The following is a 27,767-nucleotide window of genomic DNA, read 5'->3' on the forward strand; positions in this document are numbered from 1 at the left end:
AAGGGTTTTGGGCCGGGAGCTGTTCAAGTGAACAGGCACGGACTCGAAGGGCCGACATCGCCTGTTTCCGCGCTGTTGGGCAATGGACAGAAATGCCTGGTTGGGAATGGAAAGGTGGCCACTGGGAAAACCTGGGTGTGTGGCAGACAGAGAACAGCTGATGAATGAAGGAATCCCCACTCCAAACGTAGAGGAGACCTCACCATGTATTATTTTTCGCATAGACTATCTTCTGCAAATTTACTCCAAACCAAATCACGTTATGCATTAAAAAAAATCAAACTCCTGTCAATTAAGTACCGGATTCATCATTGAGGCAGCGAATCAACAAGTTGCAAAGAGATGAAAGATCAGCCCTGATGAGCGGGGGAGGGAGACAAACGGCTTTATCGTTAAAGGCTATCCTGTGCACTTTAATGGTCCGGTCTCTTACGAGCCCAGGGTGCATCCTGCCCATTTCGAGCCAAGGTAAAACCGTCACCCTCCCTTGCATTGGAATGGCGTGGAGCCACTCTTCGGACGCCGTGCGCTTTTGACGTGAACCTCCCACTTCCCTCCCTCCCCCCCCCCCCCATCAATGAGCAAGACCTGCTCCCGGATCTGCCATCTTAGTAAAGGAGGGCAGAGGGCTCGATCTAGGGGTAGAAAGAGAGGCTTTTGTTGTTTTTAAAGTCATCTCGGGCACCTTCCCCATTGGCGTTTCGGGCTTCGAGTCCTGCTTGATGGTGGGCGGGTGGGGGTGGGGTGGGGTGGGGGGTTTTAATAGATAACGACAATGCCAACCAGTTGCGCGGCCTATGGGTGCACGGCAGTGTACAGGAAGAACACCAGCACCAGTTTCCACAGGTAGGTGAGTTGGCGTGAACCCGACGGGCCCGTCACTCCTTCCCCCGTGACCTCCCCCCGACCTTGCATCGGAGGGCGACCGTGGTCCTCCCTCTCGGCGCCGTCATCGGATGGTGAGAGGAGACGCCTACCTGCGGCCGAGCTGCGCCGGTGGTCGGCCCGCCACCCGGATGCGGCATTCTTTTATTCCGCTTTCCCTCCCGACGGACGGTGGGGTGGGGTGGGGTGGGGGGGGGGGGGTGGGGGGAGGGGAGAACGGAAGTGCGGCGGCCCTCGCTTCCGCCGCACGTTTGCGGCCCCGAACCGGCCGGGGGGGGGCGCGCGCGCTCGGCTGCCGGTTGTCAAGGGCAACGCTGCCTCTGCACGGCGACAAGGGGACGGGCGGCCCACTGGGTTGAGGCCAGAGAGGTGTGAGGTCATGCATCTGGGGCGGGAGGTACCAAGAATCCCAGTGATGTGGAGTGGCAGAGGAGAGGGGACCAAATGGTACCTTTAACTCGACAGCCACTGTGATGGTCGTGCAATACATAAAAATGGTCTCTCAAACAAGCACCAGGCTGGGGTGGGGGGTGTGTGGGGGGGGTGGGTGAGGGGGTGGGGGTGTGTGGGGGGGGGGGTGGGGTGGGAAGAGGAGCCCTCCCAGTCAGATCCTCCTAGTACCACCGGAACATCACCCACCCCACGCACCTTGTCCTCCAGATGACTGCGGTGGAGGGGAGTCAGTCGCCCACCTCTTTGCTGAATGAAGATTCGCAAAGAGAGTGTGGAGAAGGGTGCAAGAGTCCTGCTCACCGTTCATCCCCTGCAGCAGTGCGACCCTGATCTCGCGGCCCGTTCCTGGGGTCACACTCAGGAGTGAGACATCCAGGAATGCTGCAACACCATCAACTCGGTGGGGAAAGACACCCAAAACCTGTTGGTCTTTCGGTGCACTGCAATGTCGGTCTGGGAACGTGGTCGACTAGCACATTCTCAACATTTCAGGCTTGAGCACCTCATCAAGGTATAAACAAATGTATAGAGCGTTATCTTCTTCTTTGGCTTGGCTTCGCGGACGAAGATTTATGGAGGGGGTAAAAAGTCCACGTCAGCTGCAGGCTCGTTTGTGGCTGACAAGTCCGATGCGGGACAGGCAGACACGATTGCAGCGGTTGCAAGGGAAAATTGGTTGGTTGGGGTTGGGTGTTGGGTTTTTCCTCCTTTGCCTTTTGTCAGTGAGATGGGCTCTGCGGTCTTCTTCAAAGGAGGTTGCTGCCCGCCAAACTGTGAGGCGCCAAGATGCACGGTTTGAGGCGTTATCAGCCCACTGGCGGTGGTCAATGTGGCAGGCACCAAGAGATTTCTTTAGGCAGTCCTTGTAGAGCGTTATAGTACAGGCCCTTCACCCCATGATGTTGTGCTGACCTATATAAACAATCTAACCCTTCCCTACCTCCCACCCATAACATTTTTTCTTGCGTCCAAGTGCCTATCTAAAAGGTTAATTTACCAGCCTACGCCACTACCCCGGCAATGCATTCCAATATCAGTCAGACTTTTTCCTCATACCATGACAAAGGGCTCATGCCCGAAGTGTTTGTTACCCTTGACTTCCTATGGTTTCTGCTTGACCTGCTGAGTTTCTCCAGCACTATTGGAAATGTCATTTTTCATGTTTCTGTGTACCTGTGAATTATTCGGTCTCTTAAGAGAATGGAATGCAATTTGAGGTTCAAGATTTTTTTATTGTCACATAATGAAAAAGAAAAGTAATATTACTCAAAATTGCCTTTGGTCTACCCCATCTCAAAGGCTAGACTTCAGCTCAGTCTAGTCTTCATAAAAGATTCTGACTACAGACATTGACACTTTTTTCCCCCCTGACACTGCTCAACCTGTTGAGTTCTTTAAATAGATTGTTTCTAGCTCCCTATTCCAGCACCTTCTTATGTGAATGTCAAGCCACTGTTCCCCCGTACAGTTTCCTCATTTCCTCAAGAGATCGATCTATCCTCCACAACATCCAAGCTTCTGGTCAGAATCAGAATTTATTGCCATGAACAAATCACAAAATTCGGTGTTTTTGTGGCAGCATCATGGTGCAAACATTCATATTATAGCCATGTTACAACATTATATAAAAAATAAAAATAATGGTACACGAAAAGTAAGGCAGTGTCTTTGGTTCATTGGTTATTCAGGATCGGGGAAGAAGCTGTCCTTGTGCCATTGAGTCTTTAGGCTCCTGTACCTTTTTCCCGATGGTAGCAGAATGAAGAGGGTGTGGCCTGGGTGGTGGGGGTCTTTGAGGAAGGGGCTGCTTTTTTAAGACACCGCTTCATGTAGATGTCCTCGATGGAGTGAAGTCTGGTGCCTGTGATGTTGTAGGTCAAGTCAACAACCCTCTGGTGTTTATTTGTGTTCTGAGAGTTGGCGCCTCCGTACCAGACAGAGATGCAACCAGCCAGAATGCTCTCCACAGTCCACCTGTAGAAGTTTACGAGAGTCTTCGGTGACGTACCGAATCCCCTCTGACACCTCACAAAAAGTATAGCTGCTGGTGAGCCTTCTTTGTGATTGCATCAACATGGAGGCTCCAGGACAGGTTGCACGTGTATGTAATGTTTGTGTTCAGAAAAGTTCTATTTCACTGTTTAATCCTTCACTTTTCACTTCTCCAAGTTCACTAGTACCTGACAATCTTCCATGCTGTGCACAGAGCTGGTGCTTTAACTTAAAACCGCTCAGGAAGGTATATGTTGGACACACAAACTGATCTCCTTCAATCAGCCACCGAAGTGTCTTGCTGAAGAAACTGGGCCCCTTCTTGCATTTTTTCCATTAACCAGCCATAGCCTCTGCAATTGACTACAGAGATTTAAAATAGGCTGAACTCAGAACTCAAAACCTGTCTTGAAATTGGCTCTTGCAGCAGATCTGCAAACTTTGAGTCTTCAACACCAACTGCTGCTGAATCTAGCAGTCTCTCTCTCCCAAAGAATGAATGTTTTCTCCTGTTTGCAAAACCACATGACCTCTCTTAGAACACAACCTTCAACTAGCAATTTAAACGTCTGGCACCAGCCTTAATAGCAAAAGATTTTTAGTTCTTGAGCCTGGGCCCTGTATAAACAGGGAGATCCATTAACACCTGCTTGTAAAACTCTCAGAAATAACTTCCCATTGTTTCAGCAAAGCCAGTTGAAGACGTGAAGTCTCCTCCTGCATGGCACTCGAGATGTTTGTTTGTGAAATGTGATAATCTAACAACTAAACCTCACAATCTAACCCCATTTAAAATATATTTTATCATAATTTTATTAACCCATTCCATTACAGTACCTCACACCACAAAAAATCACCTAAATCCAAACCAGAAATTTCAGTAATGTGCTTTAGATGTTGTGTGGAGAATGGAACCTGGCTGTGTACAAAGGCGAGATCCTTCTGGGAGGACTTGAAAAAAATTACAAAGGTGGATTTTCCACAGGATCCAGAATTGTACCTTCTGGGAAACATTATGCACAGGCGTTTTAAACTGTTCAAGTACAAATTCAGTTTGTGAAGGTCGCCTTGGTGGTAGCCAGGAAATGTATAGCGGTCACGTGGAAGTCCGACTCCCAACTAAATATTACACGATGGAATATGGAAATGCAGAATTGTATTCCTCTGGAGAAAAATCACATACAATTTAAGGAGAAAATATGACACACTCATTAGGGTATGGCAGCCTTACCTGCAACACATAGGTATGCAGATATAGTTCCACCCCTTCCAAATAGAAGAAAGGTAAAAATCCATACTAATAGTGGAACGATTGAGGTAAATGAAGTGGATCATGGCGCAGATGACGTGCTCTTGTTTCGTCTTTTTCATTTTTCCTTTATGTTACGTTGGGTTTATTTTTGGTTCCTGTAAGGGTCTGTAACTATAGATTTTTGGTTCTTTATGTTTGTTTAATTTACATAATCTTTTCCTTGTGGTATTAGGGTATGGATGGGAAGGGAGAGGGGTGGTTGGGGGGGGGGGTGAATTGGACAATGTAATAAATCATTTCTTGAGAAACATCATATTGTTTTGGATTTGTGTGAGTCTTGGAAAATCAAAAATAAAATATTCTAAAAAAAGGAATGGTAGAGCAAGTTGTGGTTTTTCTCTTTGGAGTGTTGGAGGATAAGAGGCACCTCAGCAGGAGTATAGCAGAATATGAGGGGCATAGATAGAGTTGACAGTCACCACCTTTTTCCCCAGGCAATGATCAGTACCAAAAGACACCAGTTTGAGTTGAGTTTGAGAAAAGTTGAGAAAAGATGTCAGACGTGGGTTTTGTTTTGCACGGAGCAGTACCAAGAATTCACTGTTGGGGGCAGTTGTTAAGGCTGATACAATAAGGACATTTACACTTTGATAGGCAAATGGGATGGCATGGACTGTGAGAGAGGGAAAAACTAGATTTATAGTCGGTAACAATACAAAGTGCTACAGGAACGCAGCAGGTCTCTCAGCGTCTAAAGGACCTCCTACATTTACCAACGCATGCAGACTTACAAGTTCCACTCGATTTATGGTTCGGTTTAGTTGTCACATCATTGTGGGCTAAAAGGCCTCTACTACGCTGCGTGTTCAATACTAATGGAGACTGGAACACGCTGCCTGAAAGGGTTGAAGAAGCAAAAACCTCAACACATTTACTTGGGCAATCACTTGAACTGATTGAACACGGCTGATGGAACTCAGAGACTAGAGAGGAGCACAACCAGGCTTTTAGTAGCTTACAATCGATGGACGGTAGATGCAATAGTCCTCAGGTGAATCTGAGGTAAGGCGGGAAAACCAGGGTTTGTATTAGGGTAGTTAGGGGCGGAGCCAAAGGAGGGACCAGCCATCTAAACGACACACAGTCAGTGAATTCCTGTTCACTGCACCGATGTGACCTTCGAGTGTATGGAGTGAGAGCCAGGAAGTGAAATTAATCAAATGTGCACATTTTGCTGGCAAGGACATCCTGGGCTAAATGCCTTCCTTCTATCACTTTCTGATTGCAATAGCCACAACAACTTGTGTTTTACTATTCATTGTTACAGTAAAATTTATTTTGCCACTATATATCAAGAACTGGCATTGACATTAGCAATAACATATTTTATTTAAAAAACCTTTATTTTTATTTTACAGTAACAGCAAGTTAAATATCTCAGTAGTAACTACAAATTGACGTGGACAGGAGGTGGCAGAGTGATCCTTGATTGCTTGCTATCTTCTCAGGAAATATTTCTCCCTCCTTTTGTTTGGAAGATGGCACCAGATCATGCCGGCCTTTAATACACAAAATAAAACTTTCCACTGTATCTCAGTATATGTGACAATAAAAATAAATCCAGAACATAGGACAGTAGAAGAACAGGCCTTTCGACCTATGTATCTGTTGTCAGAATCAAAGCAAAATTCTGCTGCTTGCATGTAACAGCTGTTCCTCCATTTTTTTTATTCATATATCTATCTACAAGTATCTTAAATGCTACTATTGTATCTGCTTCCACCACTTTTCTTGGAAGCCTGATCCAGACACCACCACTTTCTGTGTAAAAAGAGGGGGGGGGGGGGGGGAAAGAAATGCCTTGCACATCTCCCTTAAACCTCTCCCTTCACCTTAAATATATGTCCTCCACAATGTGACATTTTTACCCAGGTGGAAAGTTTCTGACTGTCTACTATATCAATGCCACTTTATGATTTATTATCACGTTGTCCCTCAGCTTCCTGCACTCCAGATAAAAGTTTGTACAACCTCTCCTAAACCAGGCAACATCATGTTAAACTTTTGTACCCTTTCCATAGCCTCTGCATCCTTCCTGTAATGGGCCAACCAGAATTGTACACGGTATTCCAAGAGAAGATTAAACAATATATCGGCAACATTGTATTCAATACCCTGACTAATTAAGACAAGCATGCCAGCACAGGTCTCACCAGTGCTTTAAAGTTGCAACATTACATCCCTATTCCTCTAGAAATGAATACCAACATTGCATTCACCTTCTTCAAACCTATACGAGGATTCCCAAGTCTCATTACACCTCCGAAGTCTGAATTTTCTCCCCATCTAAATAATAGTCTGTTACGGGCCCAGAGAACCTCAAAGTCCAGCAGCAATAGAAATTCACCAAGACAAATGGTTACTTAAACAAAAATTACTTTTAATTTTTTTAGACATAAAAACAGGAACCAACTTTAACTTATTACTACTAACTTAACCCCCTTCTAATTCTAAGTTCAGAAAAGTTATTTGATTCACAGTCCAATCTCACTTCTCCCTCCTCCAAGTTCACCGGTATCAGGCAATCCTTATACTGTGCACAGAATTTAACATTTATTATTTTTCACCAGGCTCTCATGAAAACAGTTAAATGGTTACTGCTCAGGAAGGTTCTTGTTGGTTTCAGAGAGAGATTAGTTACTCTTTGGACACACACAAACTGATTCCCAAATGATAACCTCTTCTTCTGCAGGTCACCACTTTTGTTTCCCTTATTTCAGGTGAAACACTCTAGCAAGCCATTTCCTCACTCTAGCAAGCCATTTCCTCTTGTATGGACCACAAGGGTTTTTAACAGGCTGAACTCAGAACTTACAACCCGTCTTCAAAATGGAGTTTAAACAAGCTGCCAGCTTGTTGTTGAAACCTCCAAAAGCCACTGCAGAAACCAGTTCTCTCTTTTAGAGAAAGCCTGTTTGGCCTTCTCTCTCTCTCTCTCTCTCTCTCTCTCTCTCTCTCTGCTTGCAAAACTACATGACCCTCTTAGAACAGCAAACCGCAACCAGACAGATTACAGTACTTGACATAATCTTCTGAGCTTATATTTTGCAAATCAGTCTCATTGTTTTACAAAGGCCCTGGGCCCAGAGTGTCTGGTTTGAGCAAAGCTCTTACATTTTAAATGAGATCTGTTTTGTAAAGTGTTTGTGTGAAATGACCTACACACTAAACCCCCGCAATCTATCTCTTTCAAAAACGTGTGTGTGTGTGTGTGTGTGTGTGTGTGTGTGTGTGTGTGTGTGTGTGTGTGTGTGTGTGTGTGTGTGTGTGTGTGTAAAATATAATATATCCATCACAAGTCTGCTTGTCTATTTCTTCTACCAAAGTGCTTGATGGTACACTTTACAACATTGTATTTCATTTGCCACCCCTTTTTTCCATTCTCTTTTTTTTTTAAATAAATTTTTTTATTTTTCACACTGTGAACCATATCAACCAAAATATGTAAAAAGTTATCTCATTAAATTTACACAGTGGTCTTTTCTCCCCCTTTTTTCCCCCCTTCCCTCCCTCCCCTCTACCCACCCCCCTCCAATACCCATAAATATTCAACATATACAATACAATAAAACCATAAAACAATATTTTCACACAAAGAGAAAACAAAAAAGAAAAATACGTCATCTATTCATTACACACTGAATCCAGTCGTTTTGTCTTCTTATCATTTTCATTCTCATTTTAGGGGATGGAGGTTGTAGGCAAGCTCTCTCTGATATGTTCCATGTGTATGGTTCCCAAATTTGTTCAAACATTATGACTTTATTTTTTAAATTATATGTTATTTTTTCCAATGGAATACATTTATTCATTTCCATGTACCATTGGGCAATCACTTGAACTGATTGAACTCATGTTCTCTTCCATTTTCCAAGTTGACATTATACATTTTTTTGTTATCGCTAAGGCTATCATAATGAATTTTTTCTTTGCACTTTATCCAATTTGAGGCCTAATTCTCTACTTCTTATGTTACTTAAAAGAAATATCTCTGGTTTTTTTTTGAAATGCTATTTTTTGTAATTTTATTTAGTATCTGATTTAATTCTTCCCAAAACGTTCTTGCATACATCTCTTTTCCACTTCTTTGCCACCTCCATCCCTCTTTTCCCCATTTTCATCTCTTAGTTTTCTCTTATTACACTTAATATAAGACAACACATTTAAGACATAAAAGTACCCCCGCAGTTCCCACATTCACTAATACCTTAACCCCAAAAGTTCCCCCCTCTCTGAGTTGCCCCATATCCCTTGCCAGGCAACCACAACTCCCCTTTTCATTTGGGTTGTGATCTTGTTTGCAGCGTCAACTGATTTTGCAGTGATGGTTATTCCCCCTCCACCCAGCCCTCTCCAGAAAACACTTTTTTTTAACACATATAATAAAGCTCTCTCCTTTGTTTTCCCCCCTTACTCCCTTCCTTCCCTTCTCTTTTCTCTCTTTTGTTCTTTACATATACATTATTTTTACATCTTTATATATACTTTATCGCCATTCTTCATTCTTGTTACATCTCTTCATCTATTCTCCTGTCCTGCAATCATTCTTCAAATTCTTGCGCTTTCTCTGGATCCGAGAATAGTTTGTTTTGTTCCCCGGGTGTAAATATTTTAAGCACAGCTGGATGTCTTAATATGAATTTGTAACCTTTTTTCCATAAAGTTGATTTTGCTTTATTAAATTCCTTCCTCCTCTTTAAGAGTTCAAAACTTATGTCTGGGTAAAAAAATATTTTTTGACCCTTGTATTCCAATGGTTTATTATCTTCTCTAATTTTATTCCTTGCCTGAGGAAATGTATTTTCTCTTGTCGTATATCTCAAAAAATTTTACTAAGATAGATCTTGGTTTTTGATGTGCCTGTGGTTTCGGAGCTAATGCTCTGTGTGCCCTTTCTGTTTCCATTTCTTCCTGCATTTCTGTCATTCTCAGGACCTTTGGGATCCATCCTTTTATAAATTCCTTCATGTCTGTGCCTTCTTCACCCTCCTTCAGGCCCACTATTTTTATGTTGTTTCACCTACTATAATTTTCCAACATATCAATTTTCTGAGATAACAACTCTTGTGTCTCTTTAATTTTTTTCACTTTCTTCCAATTTTTATCTTAAGTCATTCATTTCTACAGCCGTTTCCCGCTCTTCCACACTCTCTATTCTTTTCCTTATTTCTGTCATTACATTTTGCATTTTCTTCTTCTGTTCTCTTCATTTTCCTTTTAATTGCATCTCATTTGTTCTTCAGAAAAGACTTTATCTATATTCTGTTCATCAGTTTTACCTTTTATTTCTCTGTGAAGATCTTGGTCTTCTTCTTCCTCTTCTTCTGTGTTTGTGTCGTCCTCTTCTCTTTTTTTGTGATTGTGTCTCTTCTGTTTTTCCTGATGAGCTGTTTGTATCTCTTTGTCGAGCCTCTTCTTGCTGGGCCTCTTGTTGCCGTTCCTCCCCTCTTGGGCTGCTCGTCTGTTGTGCTTCTTGCCGTTGGTCTTCTTGTCGATCTTTCCTTCATCTGTCTTCCACGTCTGTTTCGTCGCACCCTCTTCTGCTGTCTTCCTTATCCTCCAGCTGAGAGCCCTGGTGTCGGGCGTCCCTCAGCTGTTCGCTCTGTGACAGCTCGCTCCTCTGCTGAGCCCCCCTCCCGCCGGTGACCTCTTTCACCTCTGATTGTGCACTTTTGTTTGGCTCCGAGAGCCATTTTTGTAGTGTACCAGCTGGTGGGTCTCGACTCTGCAGGGCAGGTACTGACCTCGAAGGTCGGGCACTCCTCGTCACCACAACGTCCTGTTCCTTCCTGCAGGTAAGGCCTTCTTCCTTCTCCACTGACTTTTTTACTTTTTTTCCAGCTGTTCTTACTTTCTCCTTCTTGGTAGCCATCTTCTTTCTCTTCTCTGTATCTTTATCTTCTATTTCTTGTACGTTATTTCTGTTATGCTTTGCTTTTTCCTGACTTCCTGACTATTTTCCTGGAGAGGGCTGGTTTTCCCCAACGGCCACTACTCCATCACACGACTCCCCTCCCTTTTTTCCATTCTCTTAATCTATTCAAGTCTCTTTGCAGCCTTATGGTATCCTCATACTCTCCTCCCATCTATTTTAGTATCATCTGCAAATTTTGCCACAAAGCCATCTATTCCAAGATCCAAATAATTTATATACAACATAAAAAAGATTCAATTAATTGTGAATCCAATGTATCTGTATCTTGTGGAACAATCTACCAAATTAAAGCCCATCTAGACAACATCCACTGCTCTACCCTCATCAATTACTTTTATCACCCCTGTGGAGGCTCACCACAAGGCAGGCGAACCGGCCCCGCTTGTAAGCCATGTGGCGGGGCAGCCAGCCAAAATGGCGCCGTCAGGGGTTTCCCTTCCTCCCAGCACAGGGCTCAGAAACCTGCACTGGGGGAACCACGTGATGCCCGGGTGACGTCAGCGCTCTCCAGCGCTGTTCTCAGCCAGGTCTGGGCTGGGAGTATAAGTGCAGCCCAGCAGCTTGCAATTAGCTCGTCTGCTCATTGAGCTCAACCCGTTGGTTGTGTGTATGTTATTGCAGGAGCAGGTGTAGCTGCCACTACACTCCCTCAAAGAAAACTCAGATTTTATAACCTGCCCCTCACAAAGCCAGGTTGACTGTCCCTAATCTCACCATGGATTTCCAAATGTATGTAAATTCTATCTCTAAGTATCCTTTCCAATAGTTTCCCTATTTTTGTTATGAATTTCTTGAGCTACAAACTTCATATTTCTGTCTGACTGTAGCTTCTTAAATCTTACATATACAAACATTTAATCTCCAACTAGTTTGTATTTGTGTCCTATCTTTAAAACAGAAAAGTACATCCCATAAGTTTTGCATACAGTAGGTTTAATTTATTAAAAGTTTCTTAGCTAAAGAGAAAGTTACCTGGAGTAATAATTAAACAAGGAGACTCAAGAGGTAAAGGGGTTTCAGAAACGTTTCCAGAGCTTGGGACTGAGATACATAAATCAATGAAGAACAAATGTACAATTACATCAAAAAAAATAAGCAATTTGATCTAAATGGTCCATGTTTATACTTCAGATCTTTATTTTATTACTGCACTTAATCAACCCTCATGTGTTTTTCTTTATTTCTTCATGCAATGAACTCCCCTTAAATTGATTTTTGCTATTTACCTAATTTACATCAAATGATTGTAACTAATATGTTCCAAATGTTCTCTGGCAAAAACTTCTTTAAAATTTCCTTTTAGATTTTCACTTGTATCTTAAGTTTATGGCTCCTAATTGGGGATTGCCCAGAGAGTGGGAATATCTCTGCATCAACTGTGTCAAATACCTTTGAAACTTTAAATACCTGTTTTACCTTATTTCCAAATCGAGATAATTGAGTGCCAGGCCACTCAATCTTTAAAAATGAGGACGCAAGTTTGAAATATAAAAATATAGGAAACCTCAATCCAATGTAGATTTTCAAAGAGTGGCTACATCAGAGCAAACTTCAGAAAATGCTACTTGTTTGATTTTATTTAAATGACATGGAGGCCAAACAGAGAGTGTATTGGATGATTAACAAAAGAGGCAGGCACCTGGAAGCTTCTGGACTGAACAGGAGCAGACACACAATCTGCATTTGATTTATCCAGCGTAGATGTAACTATATTGTTCACACTAAATGTATTGCATTAAATGAGAAGATGTACAAACAAATGCTGCATCACTTAGGAGTGTTTTGATCCTTGGATCATAGGTTGGGGAGGGGAGGAGAGATAAAATGATTGAATGGGAAAATATGAATCGTGGAGTGAAAGTGGAAGACTGAATCATGGCCTCCTGGGGAGCATGGTTCCTTTGGAATGCTGAACAGAGAGAAGTGAAAGATGGAAATCTGCAGATGCTGTGATTGTAGTAAAAACACACAAAAATGAAGAAGGGCTCAGGCCCAAAACATCGATAATACATCTTTACCTGCTATGGGTGCTGCGAGACCAGCTGATTTCCTCCAGCATTTCTGTATGTTTCAACATAGAGAAGACCAGGGGAAGATTTATTAAGTGATGGAATCATGTTGACGGTGGTGAAAATTTGAAAATGATCCATTGAATGTGGAGGCTGGTGGGATGGAGAGTCTGGAGTAGAAGAGTGTGAGAGAAATGGAGCAGATGTGATTGAGAACCTTGTGAACTATAACAGAGAGTAAATCACACTCGAGGAAAATGAAGGAACATTTATCTAGAATTCAATCAACCGGGCAACCAAAAGCAATGGGTAAAAAAAAGTAAATAAAATTAAGATTTATATATTGATGCAGAAGTTTGTTCATAAGTGCAGAAGAGTATGTTTGTCTTTTAAACTGTTGATTCTTAATACAGGGATATTAGTTGGGCATTGTAAGAGTGAATCTCAAGCAACCGGAAAATTCACATATCCGACATCTACCAATCCCTGTAGATGCCAGATACCAGGGGTTTTACATCAGAAATGCTGGTGTAAGCCTGTATGGGGCTAGGTGTGGAATGAAAATTGAAATCAAAGTCAATGCTTGAGCTGCAGTTAGTGGAGGGTGGAAGGGCAGCCAGGGAAGCTTTGTAATGATAAACACTGTAGGCCACATGCAGTATTAAGTTCTTTGACAGCAGACAGTGCAATTAATTTGTGGATGATTTGCTGAGGTCAAGTTTAAATTAATAATTCACACTTTGCCAGTAGACATTTACAATGGAGATTGCCCAACCTCGACTTCTCATTGCATACAGATTTTTTTATTTACTTGGCATAAAGCCTGAATCTAATTCTTAGACTGGGCACTATAACAATAGATTCCCCAACCCACAGAAATAAGACAAGAAGACTTTCAAGATTCTTTTATTGTCAAAATGTGATAGTATAGAACATGTCATATACGAATTGCCTTCTGCCTGCCAACCCCATTCTCTCGCCTTCTCCCCATAACTTTTGATGCCCTTACGAATCAAGAACCTAACAACCTCTGCTTTAATTATACTCAATGAATTGGTCTCCACAGCCATAAGTAGCAATGAATTCCACAGATTCACCTGAAGAAACTTTTCATCTCTGTTCTAAATGGAATTCCTTTTATTCTGAACTGTGCTCTATGGTCCTAGGTACTCCCACAACTGGAAACATCATACAAAATCAAACATCAAACCAAGTAAGTTTTACCAGGTTGCCTGATAAATCCCTGTAATATATTCAAAGTTTGTCCAAATCAATTGCTTAATTTTCTAAATTCCAGGGTCCAATACTTTAATTTGTGTGATCTCTCTGAACTTGTATCTTCCGTATTACTCCATTCCTCAAATATGCAGACCGCTATTCCATTGGCCTTTTTGATTATTTTCTGCATCTCTTTTGAACTCCACAGTTCTAGCCTTTTGCTAAATCCCATTAGTGTTCTGGGAAGGGGATTGTCTTTGTCAGCCCCCACTCCTTCCCACCAGTGGTCCTTGGGTTTGTTGATGGTGATCTGCAGTAAGTAAAGGAATTCTTAAGGAGAATTGTGGGTGAGGAAAGACTGAGAACCACAGTATCATGTAGAACAATTAACCTACAAAATAATCTTAGCCAAGCTGTTTTGTTCCATCATTTGTATATTAAATTATGTTTGGAAATATAGAAGCAATTATGGTTGGAAAACCTTTGTGAATCCATACAGTTCCAATTCCACCCTTTACCTGTTCATTTCCAAAATGTTTCTCATTAATTATCCTATTCTCTTCTACCACCTTCACTCAAGTTCACAGCAAAAAAATTCTCACATCTCCTCTGGTTGTTTTGCAAAATACTTTGAACCAGTGTTCACGGAAACTCATGAGGTCACAGGGAGAACATGCATGTAGCACTCAAGTGAAGTTTAAACATGATTTTTTTGCTGCTGTGAAGCCAATTCTGTGTATTATTACGCCATCGTTATTTTTCTCCCTTATCAAAAATTTTCAATTCTTAAAAAAATAGACCATGTTGAATCCAATTTACATCTGCAATCCCCAGAAATATAACTTGTTTTCTTTTCTTGTTAATAAGATTTCCCTCTAACCCCAGAAGACGAATGGAATGGATACAACTTGTTCGAAGGGAAAACTTCAAGCCAAGCAAACATACTTTTCTTTGTTCCAAACATTTTGAGAAAACCTGTTTTGACAGAACAGGACAGACCAGACGCTTGCGAGAAGATGCCATTCCCACAATATTTGACTTTCCTCCACATATTCAAAAGGTAAGGGTGGCATTATACAAATATTCTGATAGCAAAACCATTGGGATATGTTCTTCACTGTAGGAAGGATATGGAAGCTTTGGAGTGGGAGCAAAAGAGGTTCAAGAGGATGTTGCTTGGTTTAGACATGTATGTGAACATGCAGCACGGTAACAGGCTCTTGTGGCCCATGAGCCCTTGCCACCCAATTGACCCCCCAGTACATTTTTGAAGGGTGGGAGGAAACTGGAGCACCCAGAGTAACCCCACACAGACACAGGGAGAACATACAAACTCCTTACAGACAGTGCCAGATTTGAACCCTGGTCAGGCAGCATCTATAAAAAGAAAGAATTGACATTTCAGGTTAAAGAGCCTGATCTCTATCCAATTGGCATAGTTTGATTCAATTTAAAATGGTGCATAGAGTACATTTTTCTAAAGTTAAGCTTGCTCAAATCTACCCAGATATCAACTCATTGTGTGACAAATGTAAAGATTTGAAGCCTCTTTGATACATATGTTTCAGTCTTGTCCCAAATTAGCAGAATATTAGACAGCTATTTTCAGAACATTTTCAACCATTTTTGAGATTGATCCTGAACCATGTCCATTGATTGCAATGTTTGACTTCTCCAGTGATGTAAGCATATATTTAATGTCTAACCAAAAACAGGTTTTCTTTACCATTTTATACATTACTGGCTGTAGAGCTCGTCAAAAGAATCAAAGACTTGTTGATCTAAACCAAGGCTTTTATTAGCAAAAGACAGGAGCTCTTCACAGGTGGCCGACCAGTCCGGAATGATCCGACCTGGCTAGGGACACAACCCTTTAAGGCCCAGAAAATAGGCGTGGCTTAGCTGTCAGCCAATCGCTGTAAGCACAGTCTAGATACAGTAACTATATACACTATGTACATTGGTGATAGATCTGTACTATCACATTCACCCCTTCTTGGAGAACTGACCATGGAAAAAAAAACAAAAAAACGAGGGAGAGAATGAAAGGAAGGGGTAGGTTAAGGACTGTAGCGGTCAGGGGGTCTGACCATCCGGCGTGACCGCCGTGGTGTCAGGATTGGGGTCGCTGGAGTGGTGTCGCCAGCGGGCTCGTCGGGTGCGACCACTCCTTCGCTCAATTCCCCAGTCATGTTGTCGGCAGGGTGGCCCGGGTCGTTGGGGTGCTGTTGGTCCTTCTGTTGCGGCACAGGGCCTGGGGAATAAAGAGTTGGGGAAGATTGGGTTGGGGGGGTTTGCTGGGTCTACCGCATCCTGAGCTAGGTCCCGCACCGAAACAGTGTCCTCCCGCTCGTCTGGAAACTCAACGTAGGCGTAATGTGGGTTCGCGTGGAGTAGAGTCACTCGGTCGACCAAGGGGTCGTTCTTTGAGTGCCGGACGTGGCGTCGCAAAAGGACAGGGCCAGGGACGGTGAACCATGCCGGTACGGTGGTTCCTGATTCGGATTTCCTTGGGAAAAGGAACATCCTTTCGTGGGGGGTGGCATTTGTTGCGGTACATAGGAGGGAGCGGATGGAGTGTAAGGCACTAGTGAGAACCTCCTGCCAGTGAGAGGTGGGGAGACCTTTAGACCGGAGAGCCAGTGTAACCGCTCTCCATATGGTGGCATTCTCCTTCTCGACCTGGCCCTTACCGCGTGGGTTATAGCTCGTGGTCCTGCTTGAAGCGATACTACACTCCAGAAGGTACTGTTGCAGCTCTGCGCTCATGAATGAGGACCCCCTATCACTGTGGATGGAATTGGGATACCCGAAGATGGCGAAAATACTGTGAAGGGCCTGTATCACTGAAGTGGCAGTGGTGTCTGAGCAGGGCACAGCGAACGGGAAGCGGGAGTACTCTTCGATGGCCGTAAGGATGTAGGTATTACGGTTGGTCGACGATAGGGGCCCCTTAAAGTCTACGCTAAGACGCTCGAAGGGGCAGGTTGGCTTTGATAACGTGGGAGTTATCCAGACGGAAGAAGTGGGGCTTGCATTTAGCGCACACCGAACAGGCTCGGATCTCCTCGACTGTATAGGGTAGGTTGCGCGCCTTCACAAAGTGGGCAAACCTAGTGACCCCTGGATGACAGAGCGCCTCATGGAGTTTTCTGTAGTCTGTCCATCTGTACGCTGGTGCACGTCCGCCTGGAGAGCGCGTCAGGCGGGTCGTTGAGCTTACCAGGCCGGTACAGGATGTCATAGTTAAAAGTGGAGAGTTCGATTCTCCATCTGGCGATTTTGTCGTTTTTTATCTTACCACGCTGGGTGTTGCTGAACATGAAGGAGACCGCGCGTTGATCAGTCAACAGTGTAAAGCGCCTCCCAGTGAGGTAATGTCTCCAACGACGCACCGCTTCAACTATGGCCTGGGCCTCCTTCTCGAGTGTCTACTCTCTGGACCCTGGAGAGTTCTGGAGAAGAAGGCTACAGGCCGACCGACCTGGTTCAAGGTGGCTGCCAGAGCGAAGTCGGATGCATCGCTCTCGACTTGAAACGGGACAGACTCATCGATCGCGTGCAGCGTTGCAGCGGTGATGTCGGATTTGATTCGATCGAAAGCCGCTGTGGCTTCGGTCGAGAGGGGAAAGGAGGTGGTCTTTATAAGAGGACGCACCTTGTCGGCGTAGTGTGGAACCCATTGGGCGTAATATGAGAAAAAGCCCAGACAGCGTTTGAGCGCTTTCTGGGTATGGGGGGGGGGGGGGGGTAAGTCCATTAGGGGATGCATGCGGTCAGGATCTGGCATCACTATCCCGTTCTCCACCACGCAACCTAGAATCGCGAGTCGTGTGGTCCGGAAGACACACTTATCAAAATTGTAGGTCAGGTTCAGCCGACGGGCAGTTTGAAGAAATTTGTCTAGGTTGGCGTCGTGGTCCTGCGTGTCGTGGCCGCAGATGGTGATATTGTCCAGATACGGGAAGGTAGCGGTTAGCCCGTTCTGGTCCACTATCCGGTCCATTTCCCGCTGGAAGACCGTGACACCATTCGTAACCCCGAATGGTACCCTGAGAAATTGATATAGCCGCCCATTCACTTCAAAGGCCTTGAATGGTCGGTCCTCGCAGCGGATCGGGAGCTGGTGGTAGGCCGAATGTAGGTCAATGGTGGAGAATATGCGGTATTGGGCGATCTGGTTCACCACATCCGTGATGCGTGGCAGGGGGTACGCATCCAGGAGCGTGAAGCGGTTAATGGTCTGGCTATAGTCGACCGCCATCCGTAGTTTTTCCCTGTTCTTGACAACCACAACCTGGGCTCTCCAGGGGCTTGAACTGGGTTCGATGAAGCCCTCATCCAGCAATCTACGCACCTCACTTCTAATGAATTGCCTGTTTTCGTAACTATATTGCCGACTTTTGGTGGCCACAGGCTTCCAGTCAGGGGTGAGGTTTGCGAAGAGTGCTGGCGGGGCAATCTGGAGTGTGGAAAGGCCGCAGGATTGGCCCTGGGGCACAGGGGCGGGTTGCTCGGGTGCTTCGGGGCAATGGCAGACCGAGAGGGGGGCGTGGGGTCCTCCAAAGTGTAGGGACACCATTCGGAACTGACACTGAAAGTCTAATCCCAGCAACACTGGGGTGCACAATTGGGGAAGGACGAATAATTTGAAGTGGGTGACTGTTACGCCCTGTACTTCCAGCGTGGCGATGCAATACCCCTTTATCCCAGTCGAGTGCGACCTCGTCGCTAATGAGATCCTCTGGGTAGTGGGGATAATGTCAAGTCCCCAACGGAGGGCCAGATCTGTCTGGATAAAGCTGTCAGTTGACCCAGAGTCAAATAAGCAATTGGTGTAGTGTCCATGCACTTTAATCAGTTCCATTGCTCTGGTGAGGGGATGAGAGCATTGCTGGTTTAGTGTTATTGAAGCAGTTGACAAGGGAGTTTCGTGTGATGACGTAACGCAACGGGATGACGTCACACAACGGGATGACGTAGTCAACGCTGGAGGAGCAGGTTGGAGGAACTCCCGGAAGTGCTGTTGTGGCGGCGTAGGCGGATGAAAGGTAAGTAGTGGGGTTTGTAGTTGCTCGTGGTTGGCGGTGGGTAGGCCGTCGGTCGCGGCGGTCGGGCCCCGGCGCTCGTCAGCGATGGACGCTAGGGTTAGTACCTGGTTGGCCGCGGGGGTGGCTGTGGCGGCGGCAGCAGCAGCGGTAGCCACAGTCGGGACCGAGGCCGGGTAGAGTGTTCCGCACGGGGGCGAGACGTGGGCCAACACCATGGTTGCGAGGGTGGGCTGCCCCTTCCGAGTTCGGCGTCTCCGTGATGTCAGACGTTGCCGTGCAGGGGAGCCCTCGCTCTCATTGGACGAGAGCTCTGGGGAAGAAGAGTTTGAATGGGATAGTGGCGGGTGGGCTTCACACAAGGCACTGTGTTTGCCGGCGGCCATTTTAGACCTACAGACTGCAGCAAAGTGGCCCTTTTTAAGGCACTTCTGGCACCTGGATTTTCTTGCTGGGCACTGGGACCTGCTGTGCTTGTTCCTCCCGCAGAAATAACATTTTAGGTTCGCACGGGGCAGGGTAGCAGCAGCCGACAGGCCGTCAGTCTCTCGAGGGGTGGTAGGGTAGAAGGGCACTCTACTCACATCAGAACGAGGGGTCCAGTCCCTAGAGAACTCAGTGGACTTTAAGGCTGCATCCTCCATTGTGATTGCAATCCGGGCCACGTCCTCTAGTTTTTCTACCCCTTGCTCGAGCAAGCACAGCCTCACTTCGTTCGATCAAAGCCCGGCCACATAGGCATCCCGGACGAGATCGTTTGTGATCTCGGCAGCAGTTTTGTCCACACAGCTACAGTCCTTGCCCAACGCCTTTAATACTTGTAAATATGCCCTGCTGGACTCGCCGTGCTGTTGCTTCCTTGACGCAAGCATGAGCCGGGCATGAACTCTGTTCACCGGTTGATCATACAGTTCTTTCAGTATCTTTATGGCTGCGGTGTAAGTGGTCTCATCCTGGATGTTCTCGTAGACTCTCAAGGACACCATAGACAGCAATGCTGTTAGACGCTGGTTATCCTCCTCCACCTCAATGAATCTCAGGAAGTTTTCAAAGTTCAGCAGCCAGAAGTTAAAGGCTTTGAAGGCTGTAGCTGACTGTGGGTCGATATCAAGTTTTTCTGGTCGAGTTAAACGCTCCATCCCTTTCAAAAAAAATTCTTTTTGCTAATAAAATTGTAGAGTTCGTCAAAAGAATCAAAGACTTGTTGATCCAACCAAGGCTTTTATTAGCAAAAGACAGGAGCTCTTCACAGGTGGCCGACCAGTCCGGAATGATCCGACCTGGCTAGGGACACAACCCTTTAAGGCCCAGAAAATAGGCGTGGCTTAGCTGTCAGCCAATCGCTGTAAGCACAGTCTAGATACAGTAACTATATACACTATGTACATTGGTGATAGATCTGTACTATCACACTGGCTAGAAGAGGAATATTAGTTAAATGGAAAGAGGACTTTCCACCCACCCATAGACAATGGTTACTGGATATTATGTCCTTTCTAAGTTTGGAAAAAAAAAATCAGACATAATGTTAGGAAGATTAAGATCTCTTTCGATAAGTCTTGGGGACCATTTGTAGCTTATTTTTATAATTAGAATGATCAAGGTATAGGAATGCAGTAAATAGGCATGTTTCGTCGGATCTCCGGAGGCCGTAGCTCGATTTCAATGGGTTTGTCCTTTATAATCAACATTTTTTTCTCCTTCCTTTCCTTTTCTTTTTTACTATTCGCTATATGTTTAGATTGGAATATAAATCCATGTATTACTATTTCTCTATGATATGATACCAATCCAAATGTATATGAGTTAATTTATATGGACTTATAATGTATGATTGAATGATAAAACTCAATAAAAAATATTTAAAAGAAAGAATAATACAGTAAAATCCCCGTTATCTGGAATTCAAGCAACCGGCAAAAAAAATTGCAGAAAATAAATAGGTAAAAAATACCAAAGTTTAAAATTGGTGCCCCCAGTGTCCAATCCACGCAACACGCGATCTCAAGCAACTGGAAAGTTCGCTTATCCGGCGTCTACCAATCCCCCGTAGGTGCCAGATACTGAGGGTTTTACAGCATGTTGATACACGTATTATACTGTTAGTGATTTTTGTTTTTATTTTGCAGAAGTTAGCAGGCAGAAAATCCCCCCTGACTTTTGTGGGCATCGATAACCAACATGCGCCGAACAAGTCCTTCACTAGCACTGGCAGTAACCCTAGTATTTGTGCAGACACGAGTAGTGACACCAGCACCCAAACCAGCAACTGCATCAAGGAAGTGTTCCAAGAGCACAGTTACTGCTTGGCAAATCCCGTTGTAGCCAAGAGGAAGATATTCCAATTGCAAGACGAAGTGGATTACCTCAGGCAGCAAATAAAGATCAGTAGGCAGCGGGAACGTCGAGTGGTCAAGAAGTGGAGAGGGATCAGCAACCTTCTCATGGAGCTGAGAGAGAAAAACCTTTTGCCCAGTGACAAGGAATCGGAGCTTATTCAGGCTGTCTTAAGTGACCAATCTCTTAAAAACCTATGATCTCAAAGACATTCACCAGTGCAAATAATATTATGGCCCAGAAAAGGCAGTTGTCATTTTGTTTTGATCCTGAACCACAGAAGCAAGTTGCTTTTCAACAATTTTTCCCTCAACAAACTGCAATGCCTGGATGCTTTTATTGATGGGTTGTTTATCAAGAAACCATTCATGACTGATGCGCGTTGATTTTGTTAACTTAAAATGGACGGAACAGTGTTGCATGGCTCCAGGTGACTTTGGCAATAAATGACTGCTCAGAATCACAGTCAGACAGATGCCTTATCATAGTTTGTTAGAAGGTATTGGACAGTTAACACAAGCCATGCTGTGACATTTTTATTCAGTGAGCCCTGACAAATTATCAACCTGAAATGTGCCTTGTCATAACCCAACTGAACCACTGTGATGCTTTTAATTTCCCCAACCACTGTATTGACAGCAATTTGCAATTAGTGCTCGAAAAAGTTTTGCCCTGCAGAAAAGTCCACTACAAAAAGATTGCGATTTCACTCGACACACTTGATACAAGATTCCTGCAGACAGCAGTAAAAGAGAGGATATGGTTATTCCACTAACTGAGGAGAAATATCTTCGCCAGTGGGTGCTATTGTTAGAGCAACAAAATGATTCTCCAGCAGATCGTCTTTTACTGTGCCCTCTCTGGTGGTAGTCATTGATTTGTGCAGCATGAACACAGGCCCTTTGACCCAACTCTTGCTTGCTCTACTCTTGCGTAGTACAGGTCCTTCAGCCCATGATGTTGTGCTGACCTATGTAAACCTACTCCACAACAAATTAATCCTTCCCTATCTCAAAACATTAACCCTCTAGTTTCCTTCCATCCATGTGTCTAAGTCTTTTGAATCTCCCTATTGTACCAACCTCCACCACAACCCCCTGCAATACATTGAATGGTGAGAAATTGAATATCTCTGATGAACTGGCCTCAGCTACCTTCTTTGGTAGTGAGTTGCACAACACTCCGAGTGAAGAAAGTTATGAACCCTCACCCCCTCAAAAGCAGGAATGTCCTTAATCTAATTGGAAGGCATAAGGTGTGGTTTCACCAAGGCCCTATACAACTACAGTAAGACCTTCCTGCTTCTATATTCAAAATCTCTCTCAGTAAAGGCCAACATGCCACATGCTTTCTTCACCACAGTCACCCCCTTCAATGAATGATGCATCATGACACCCATTGCAGCTCCCCTTTTCCTCATCTCTCACCATTCAGATAATAACCTGCCTTTCTATTATTATCACCAAAGTGGATGACATCACAATTATCTACTTTGTACTGTATCTGCCATATATTTGCCCATTCTACTAATCTGTTCAAGTCATCCTGCAGCCTTTTTGAAACTTCCTCACAGCTTCTACTGCCACCTAGTGTCATCAGCAAATTTAGAGATATTACACACAATCATAATTTTGGAACAAGATAGGACAGGTACACAATTTACATATTGTAAATAGCTGGGATCACAGGACTGAACCCTGTAATACCCCACTAGTACCTGCCTGCCCGCCCATCACAAAAAGACCAATTTATTACCTCTCTCTGCTTCCTGTCTGCCAACTAGTCTTCTATCCACATCCTTGCATTACTTTCCATGCTGTGTTCTCCAATTTTGCTAACCAAATTTCTTGTGCGGGACCTTCCCAAAAGCCAATTGAAAGTCCACATACACTGCATCAACTGGTTTACCATTGTTTGCTCTACTAGTTTCATCCCCAAAAAATTTCCAGAAGGTTCGTTAAACATGATTTCCCAATTGTAAATTCATTCTGACGGACTAATCTTATCACTCCTCTCCAAATGCAGAGCAATGACATTTTTATCAATTGACTCCATTATTTTCCTCACTATTGAAGTCAGGCTAACTGGTTTGATTCCCATAATTCTGATTTCAAAGGTGGTGTCACGTTAGGCACCCTCCAATCTAAAGAAATTTATCCAGAGTGTACAAAATATAAAATTATCATTAATGCATCCACTATCTCTACAGCCACCTCCTTACCCACTCAAGGATGCAGACTGTTGGGTCCTGGGTATTCATTAACTTTCAACTTCATATACAAAGGCACAGCATTAGCTATGCTCCAGTCTTCTGGTATCTCACCAGTGGCTAATGAAGTTACAAATATATTTCTTGAGACCCTAACAATAACCGAGGATTCACTTGGTCAGGCCCTAGAAATTTATTCACCTTTATTCACTTGAACACCATTAGCATCCCAACCTTCTGGATCAGCCTACAATGTAGAACCTTGTCAATGGCCTGGCTAAAGTCCATGAAGACAACATTCACTGCCTTGCCCTTGTCCATTCCCTTGGTTACCTTTTCAAAAAATTCTACGATCTGTGTGGGAAGTTAGACACAGGCACAAAGCCTATCCCGAATCAGTCCTTCTCCTTCCAAATGCAGCTGGGTCATGTGATTCCAAATGCCCTCCAGTAATTTTTGCACCACTGATGTTTGATTCATTGGCCTGTTGTTCCCTGGCATGTCCTTGTAGTTCTTCTTAAATAAAGGCATAACATTCTTCCAGGTCATCACTTGTGACTGATGATTATACAAAAATATCTGCCAGAGCCCCACCAAAATTCTTCTCTAATTTCCCTCTATGTCCAAGGACATATTTGGTCAGGCCCCAAGAATTTTTCCACCATTATGCACTTTATGCATGAGCGTCTCTTTTATAATGTGAACATGTTTCAGGACATACTTATTCTCTTCCTTGAATTCCCTGCCTTCTCTAACCTTCTCTACAGACAATAATTTTTAATTCAAGACTTCTCCCATCTCCTGTGGCTCCACAATAACAACTACTTTGACCTTTAACGTGACCCTCCCTCACTGGTTACCTATTTCCACTTAATTTCTCCTTTAATTGCCAAAACTATATCTTTTTACCCTTCTGCTTAAATGTACTCCTACATTCCTTATACTCCTCAAGAGATTTGCTTGATTCCAGAAGCCTATAGACTGGACAAATGCTTCCTTAATTTTCCTGACAAGAGCTGCAAAATTCCTCATCAACCAACCTTCACTCTTACAGGAGTATGTCGACCCTGAACACCCCCATCTCACTTTTAAAAGACTTCCATGTGCCAGGCATCCTATTACCTGCAAACTACCTGTCCCAATCCACCTTTGCAAGTTCCTGTCTAAGACTAAATTGTGCACCTGTCCTATCTTGTTCCAAAACTATTTTAAAATGAATGGAGTTATGATCACTGTTTCCCAATTTCCAAGGGCGGCATGGTTAGTGCAAAGCTGATAAAGTGTTCAAATCCAGCACTGTCTGTAATTAGTTTGTATGTTCTTCCCATGTCTGTGAATTTCCTCCAGGTGCTCTGGTTTCCTCCCATCATTCAATTGGGTGTAATTGGGCATCATGGGCTCGTAAATATTCTCCCCCACTGTCATTCATTTCCCGTTAGAAGGTCTTGTTCTCCACCTCCCACCTCCTCGAGTAGGGCCATCAACATCATTGCTTGCAATAACTTTTCAGGACACACGTAGCAAATTTTGCCCCATCCAATCCCTTAGTACTATGGCAGTCCCACTCAATATTGGGGAAGATAAAATCATCTGCATTTACAACCCTATTATCCTTACAGCTATTTGTAAGGGAGAGAGATAAAAGACAGGAAATTATAGGTTGGTTGGTTGGTCTGATTTCAGTAGTTGGTAAGATTCTCGAGTCCATTATTAATGAGGTTTCAGGTACTTGAAAGCACTTATTAAATAGGCCAAAATTAGCATGGTTTCCTTCAGGGTTGATCTTGCCTGACAAATTATTGGAATTCTTTGAGGGAGTAACTAGCAGGAGAGTCATTGGATATTGTTTACTTGGATGATCAGGCCTTTGACAAGATGCTACACACCAGGCTGTTAAACAAGATACAAGATGGTATTACAAGAAAAGTATTAACATTGGCTGACCGGCATGATTCGGATGATAGAATTGAGGGCTTTATGGGTAATTTTGTCAAGATACGGAGATGTTGAGAAAGCAGGGAGTCTTCAGATGAACTTGGAGAGGTTGGGAGAAAGTGCAAAGAAGTGGCAGATGGAATACGGTGTAGGGAAGTTTATGGTCATGGATTTTGGTGGAAGGAATAAAGACAGACTATTTTATAAATGTGAGAGAGAATTCAGAAAACAGAGGTCCAATGAAGTTCAGGTGCAGGTTTGGATTTACAAGAATGATCCCAGGGATGAGAAGGTTAACAAATGTGGAGTGTTTAATGGCATTTTCGAATGAGGGTGATCTCAGTGAAACAATCCGAATATTGAAAGGACTAGATAGTGTGGATGTGGTGAAAATGTTTCCAGTGGTTGGAGAGTCCAGGACCAGAGAGCACAGCCTCAGAATAAAAAGATGTCCCTTTAGAACAGAAATGAGGAGAATATTTTCATCCAGAGGGTGGTGAATCTGTGGAATTCATTGCCATAGATGGCTGTGGAGGTCAAGTCATTGGGTCGACTTAAAGCAGAGGAATATAGCTTATCAACTTAATAAGGGTGACAAAGGTTACAGAGAGAAGGCAGGAAATGGGTTTGAGAGGAAAAATACATCAGCTATGTTTCGAATGGTGGAGGAGAGTGGATGGGCTGGATGATCTCATTCTGCTCCTATTGGAGGGTGTATAGAACAATCCCATCACAGTGATCACCCCCTCAGTTCCCTTCTTATTTGTTCGAGGAATATCCTCTTTGTCCTGATGTTTTCCCTCATCACAAAACCACACTCCCTCTTACTTCCATTTCTCTTATTCCTGCAGAACATTGAGCTGACAATCCAATCCTGCCCATTCCTCAACTATGTTTCCATAATAACTATCTTATTTCAGGATATGGCCGTTGATTAGTTGCCCTTTTTAGATATTTTATGAAAAATGACAAAATGTACAGTAAAGCCCCTGGTATCCGGCACCGATAAGGATTGGTAGATGCCAGATAAGTGAATTTGCCAGTTGCTTGAGATTGTGTGTTGCCTGATTGGTGAACTGACAGCTGGGGGGTGCCAGTTTTAAACTTTCGTATTTTTTACCTATTTATTTTCTACTTTTTTTTGCCAATTGCTTGAGCTGCTAATTGCTTGAATTCCGGATAATGGGGATTTTACTGTATTTTGATTTGCAGGGAATCTATTAAGAACATTACAAACATTTGTGCCAAATCAAACCAAACAAGACTCAGGACTTTTATTTATCTGAAGAATCAAAGCTAAACATTGGATTTTACAAATTTCTTGATTTTATCTGTTAAGTTTTATATGTGAGACAGAAGGACCTTGCACCTGATAAAGTATTATTGTTCATTAAGGTAATAGAGATTGAAGTGTTCTAAAAATAGATGAATGTTATATTCCGATAAATGTCTTGTTCAGTCTTAGTGAACATCTGAGAGGATCTGCTGGCTAATGCATGGATTCTTAAGTGGCTCACTCTTTCTCAAATTAGTGACTTTTAAAATTATGTTGTTGTATCTTTCCACAACATAAAAAGTCTGCTGCAAATTTCTATCACTCACTGTACCTTCCACTAAATTTTTCTTAATTCAAATCCCAATCCAAACCTCACATTTTTGTGTGAAATACACAAGTGGTCTGGAGAAACTCAGCAGATCACGCAGCATCCACAGGAAGTAAAGGGGAACCAATGTTATGGGCCTGGGCCCTTGGTCAGGTTTTATATCTGAAAAGGGCCCCAGGCCCGAAATGTTGGTTCCCCTTTACTTCCTGTGGATGCTGCGTGATCTGCTGAGTTTCTCCAGCACGTTTGTGTATTGCACTCGACCCCAACATCTGCAGACTTTCTTGAACTATTTTTGTGTGAAATTCCTCTTGCCAGTTTGCTATCTGACATATATTCTGCTCTTGCCATCCTGCCTTTTTTCAGATCTCTTTCCTTGCACTGTCATTCAAGCCTGTCATGCCTTCCACTTTATTACAAATCTTGTTCATGTTGTTCCCTGTGGCTTACCACCCCCACCCTCATTTATCTGCATCTTAGTAGCTCCCCAATTCCAATGAAAGTCCTAAAACTCTATTCATTTTCTCCCTCATTAGTTACTGCATTAACTGCTGAGCAATGTCATTATATTTCTAATTTTTAGTTGAGTTCTTCAAGGTATGCAGTAGTTTGCAAGAATGAAATTTAACTCCGATAATCTGCTCTCCAGTGTTTTAGAAAAATTGATGGTTTGGCATTTGATTCATCAATGTTGTTCCTGCATCTCTTTTAACATACCGTTATCATTCAAGTGCTTTGGACTTGGGGTGAGGGGCCGTACACAGCCTTTAGAGCCAGTTTCTGTGCTCCCTTTAATACACCAAGATGATCTAGCCAATTGGATTGGCTTG

At 43.6% G+C, this 27,767-nt stretch overlaps 2 protein-coding genes across 6 annotated transcripts in view; one reads left to right on the plus strand and one right to left on the minus strand.

Annotated features, from left to right (window-relative positions):
* Positions 1 to 27,767, minus strand: part of galnt11 (UDP-N-acetyl-alpha-D-galactosamine:polypeptide N-acetylgalactosaminyltransferase 11 (GalNAc-T11)) — a 388,126-nt gene that overhangs the window by 313,449 nt on the left and 46,910 nt on the right. For 4 of the 5 annotated variants that reach the window (XR_011350255.1, XM_069914847.1, XM_069914843.1 and 1 more), the window contains exon 1: positions 978 to 1,067. The exons of the other annotated variant lie outside the window; for it this stretch is intronic. The gene's annotated coding sequence lies outside the window, so the exon portion shown is untranslated. Of the gene's footprint in view, positions 1 to 977; positions 1,068 to 27,767 lie in introns of those variants that run through there. 5 annotated transcript variants of the gene reach the window in all.
* On the plus strand, positions 760 to 26,974 carry LOC138751906 (THAP domain-containing protein 2-like; the record flags this gene model as incomplete). Its single annotated transcript, XM_069914850.1, has 5 exons — positions 760 to 846; positions 10,330 to 10,437; positions 13,753 to 13,799; positions 14,672 to 14,864; positions 20,982 to 26,974. Coding segments are annotated over 5 exons (843 nt in total), but the record flags the coding sequence as incomplete, so codon positions are not given.

Source organism: Narcine bancroftii, chromosome 1, assembly GCF_036971445.1.
Source record: "Narcine bancroftii isolate sNarBan1 chromosome 1, sNarBan1.hap1, whole genome shotgun sequence".
Lineage (NCBI taxonomy): Eukaryota > Metazoa > Chordata > Chondrichthyes > Torpediniformes > Narcinidae > Narcine > Narcine bancroftii.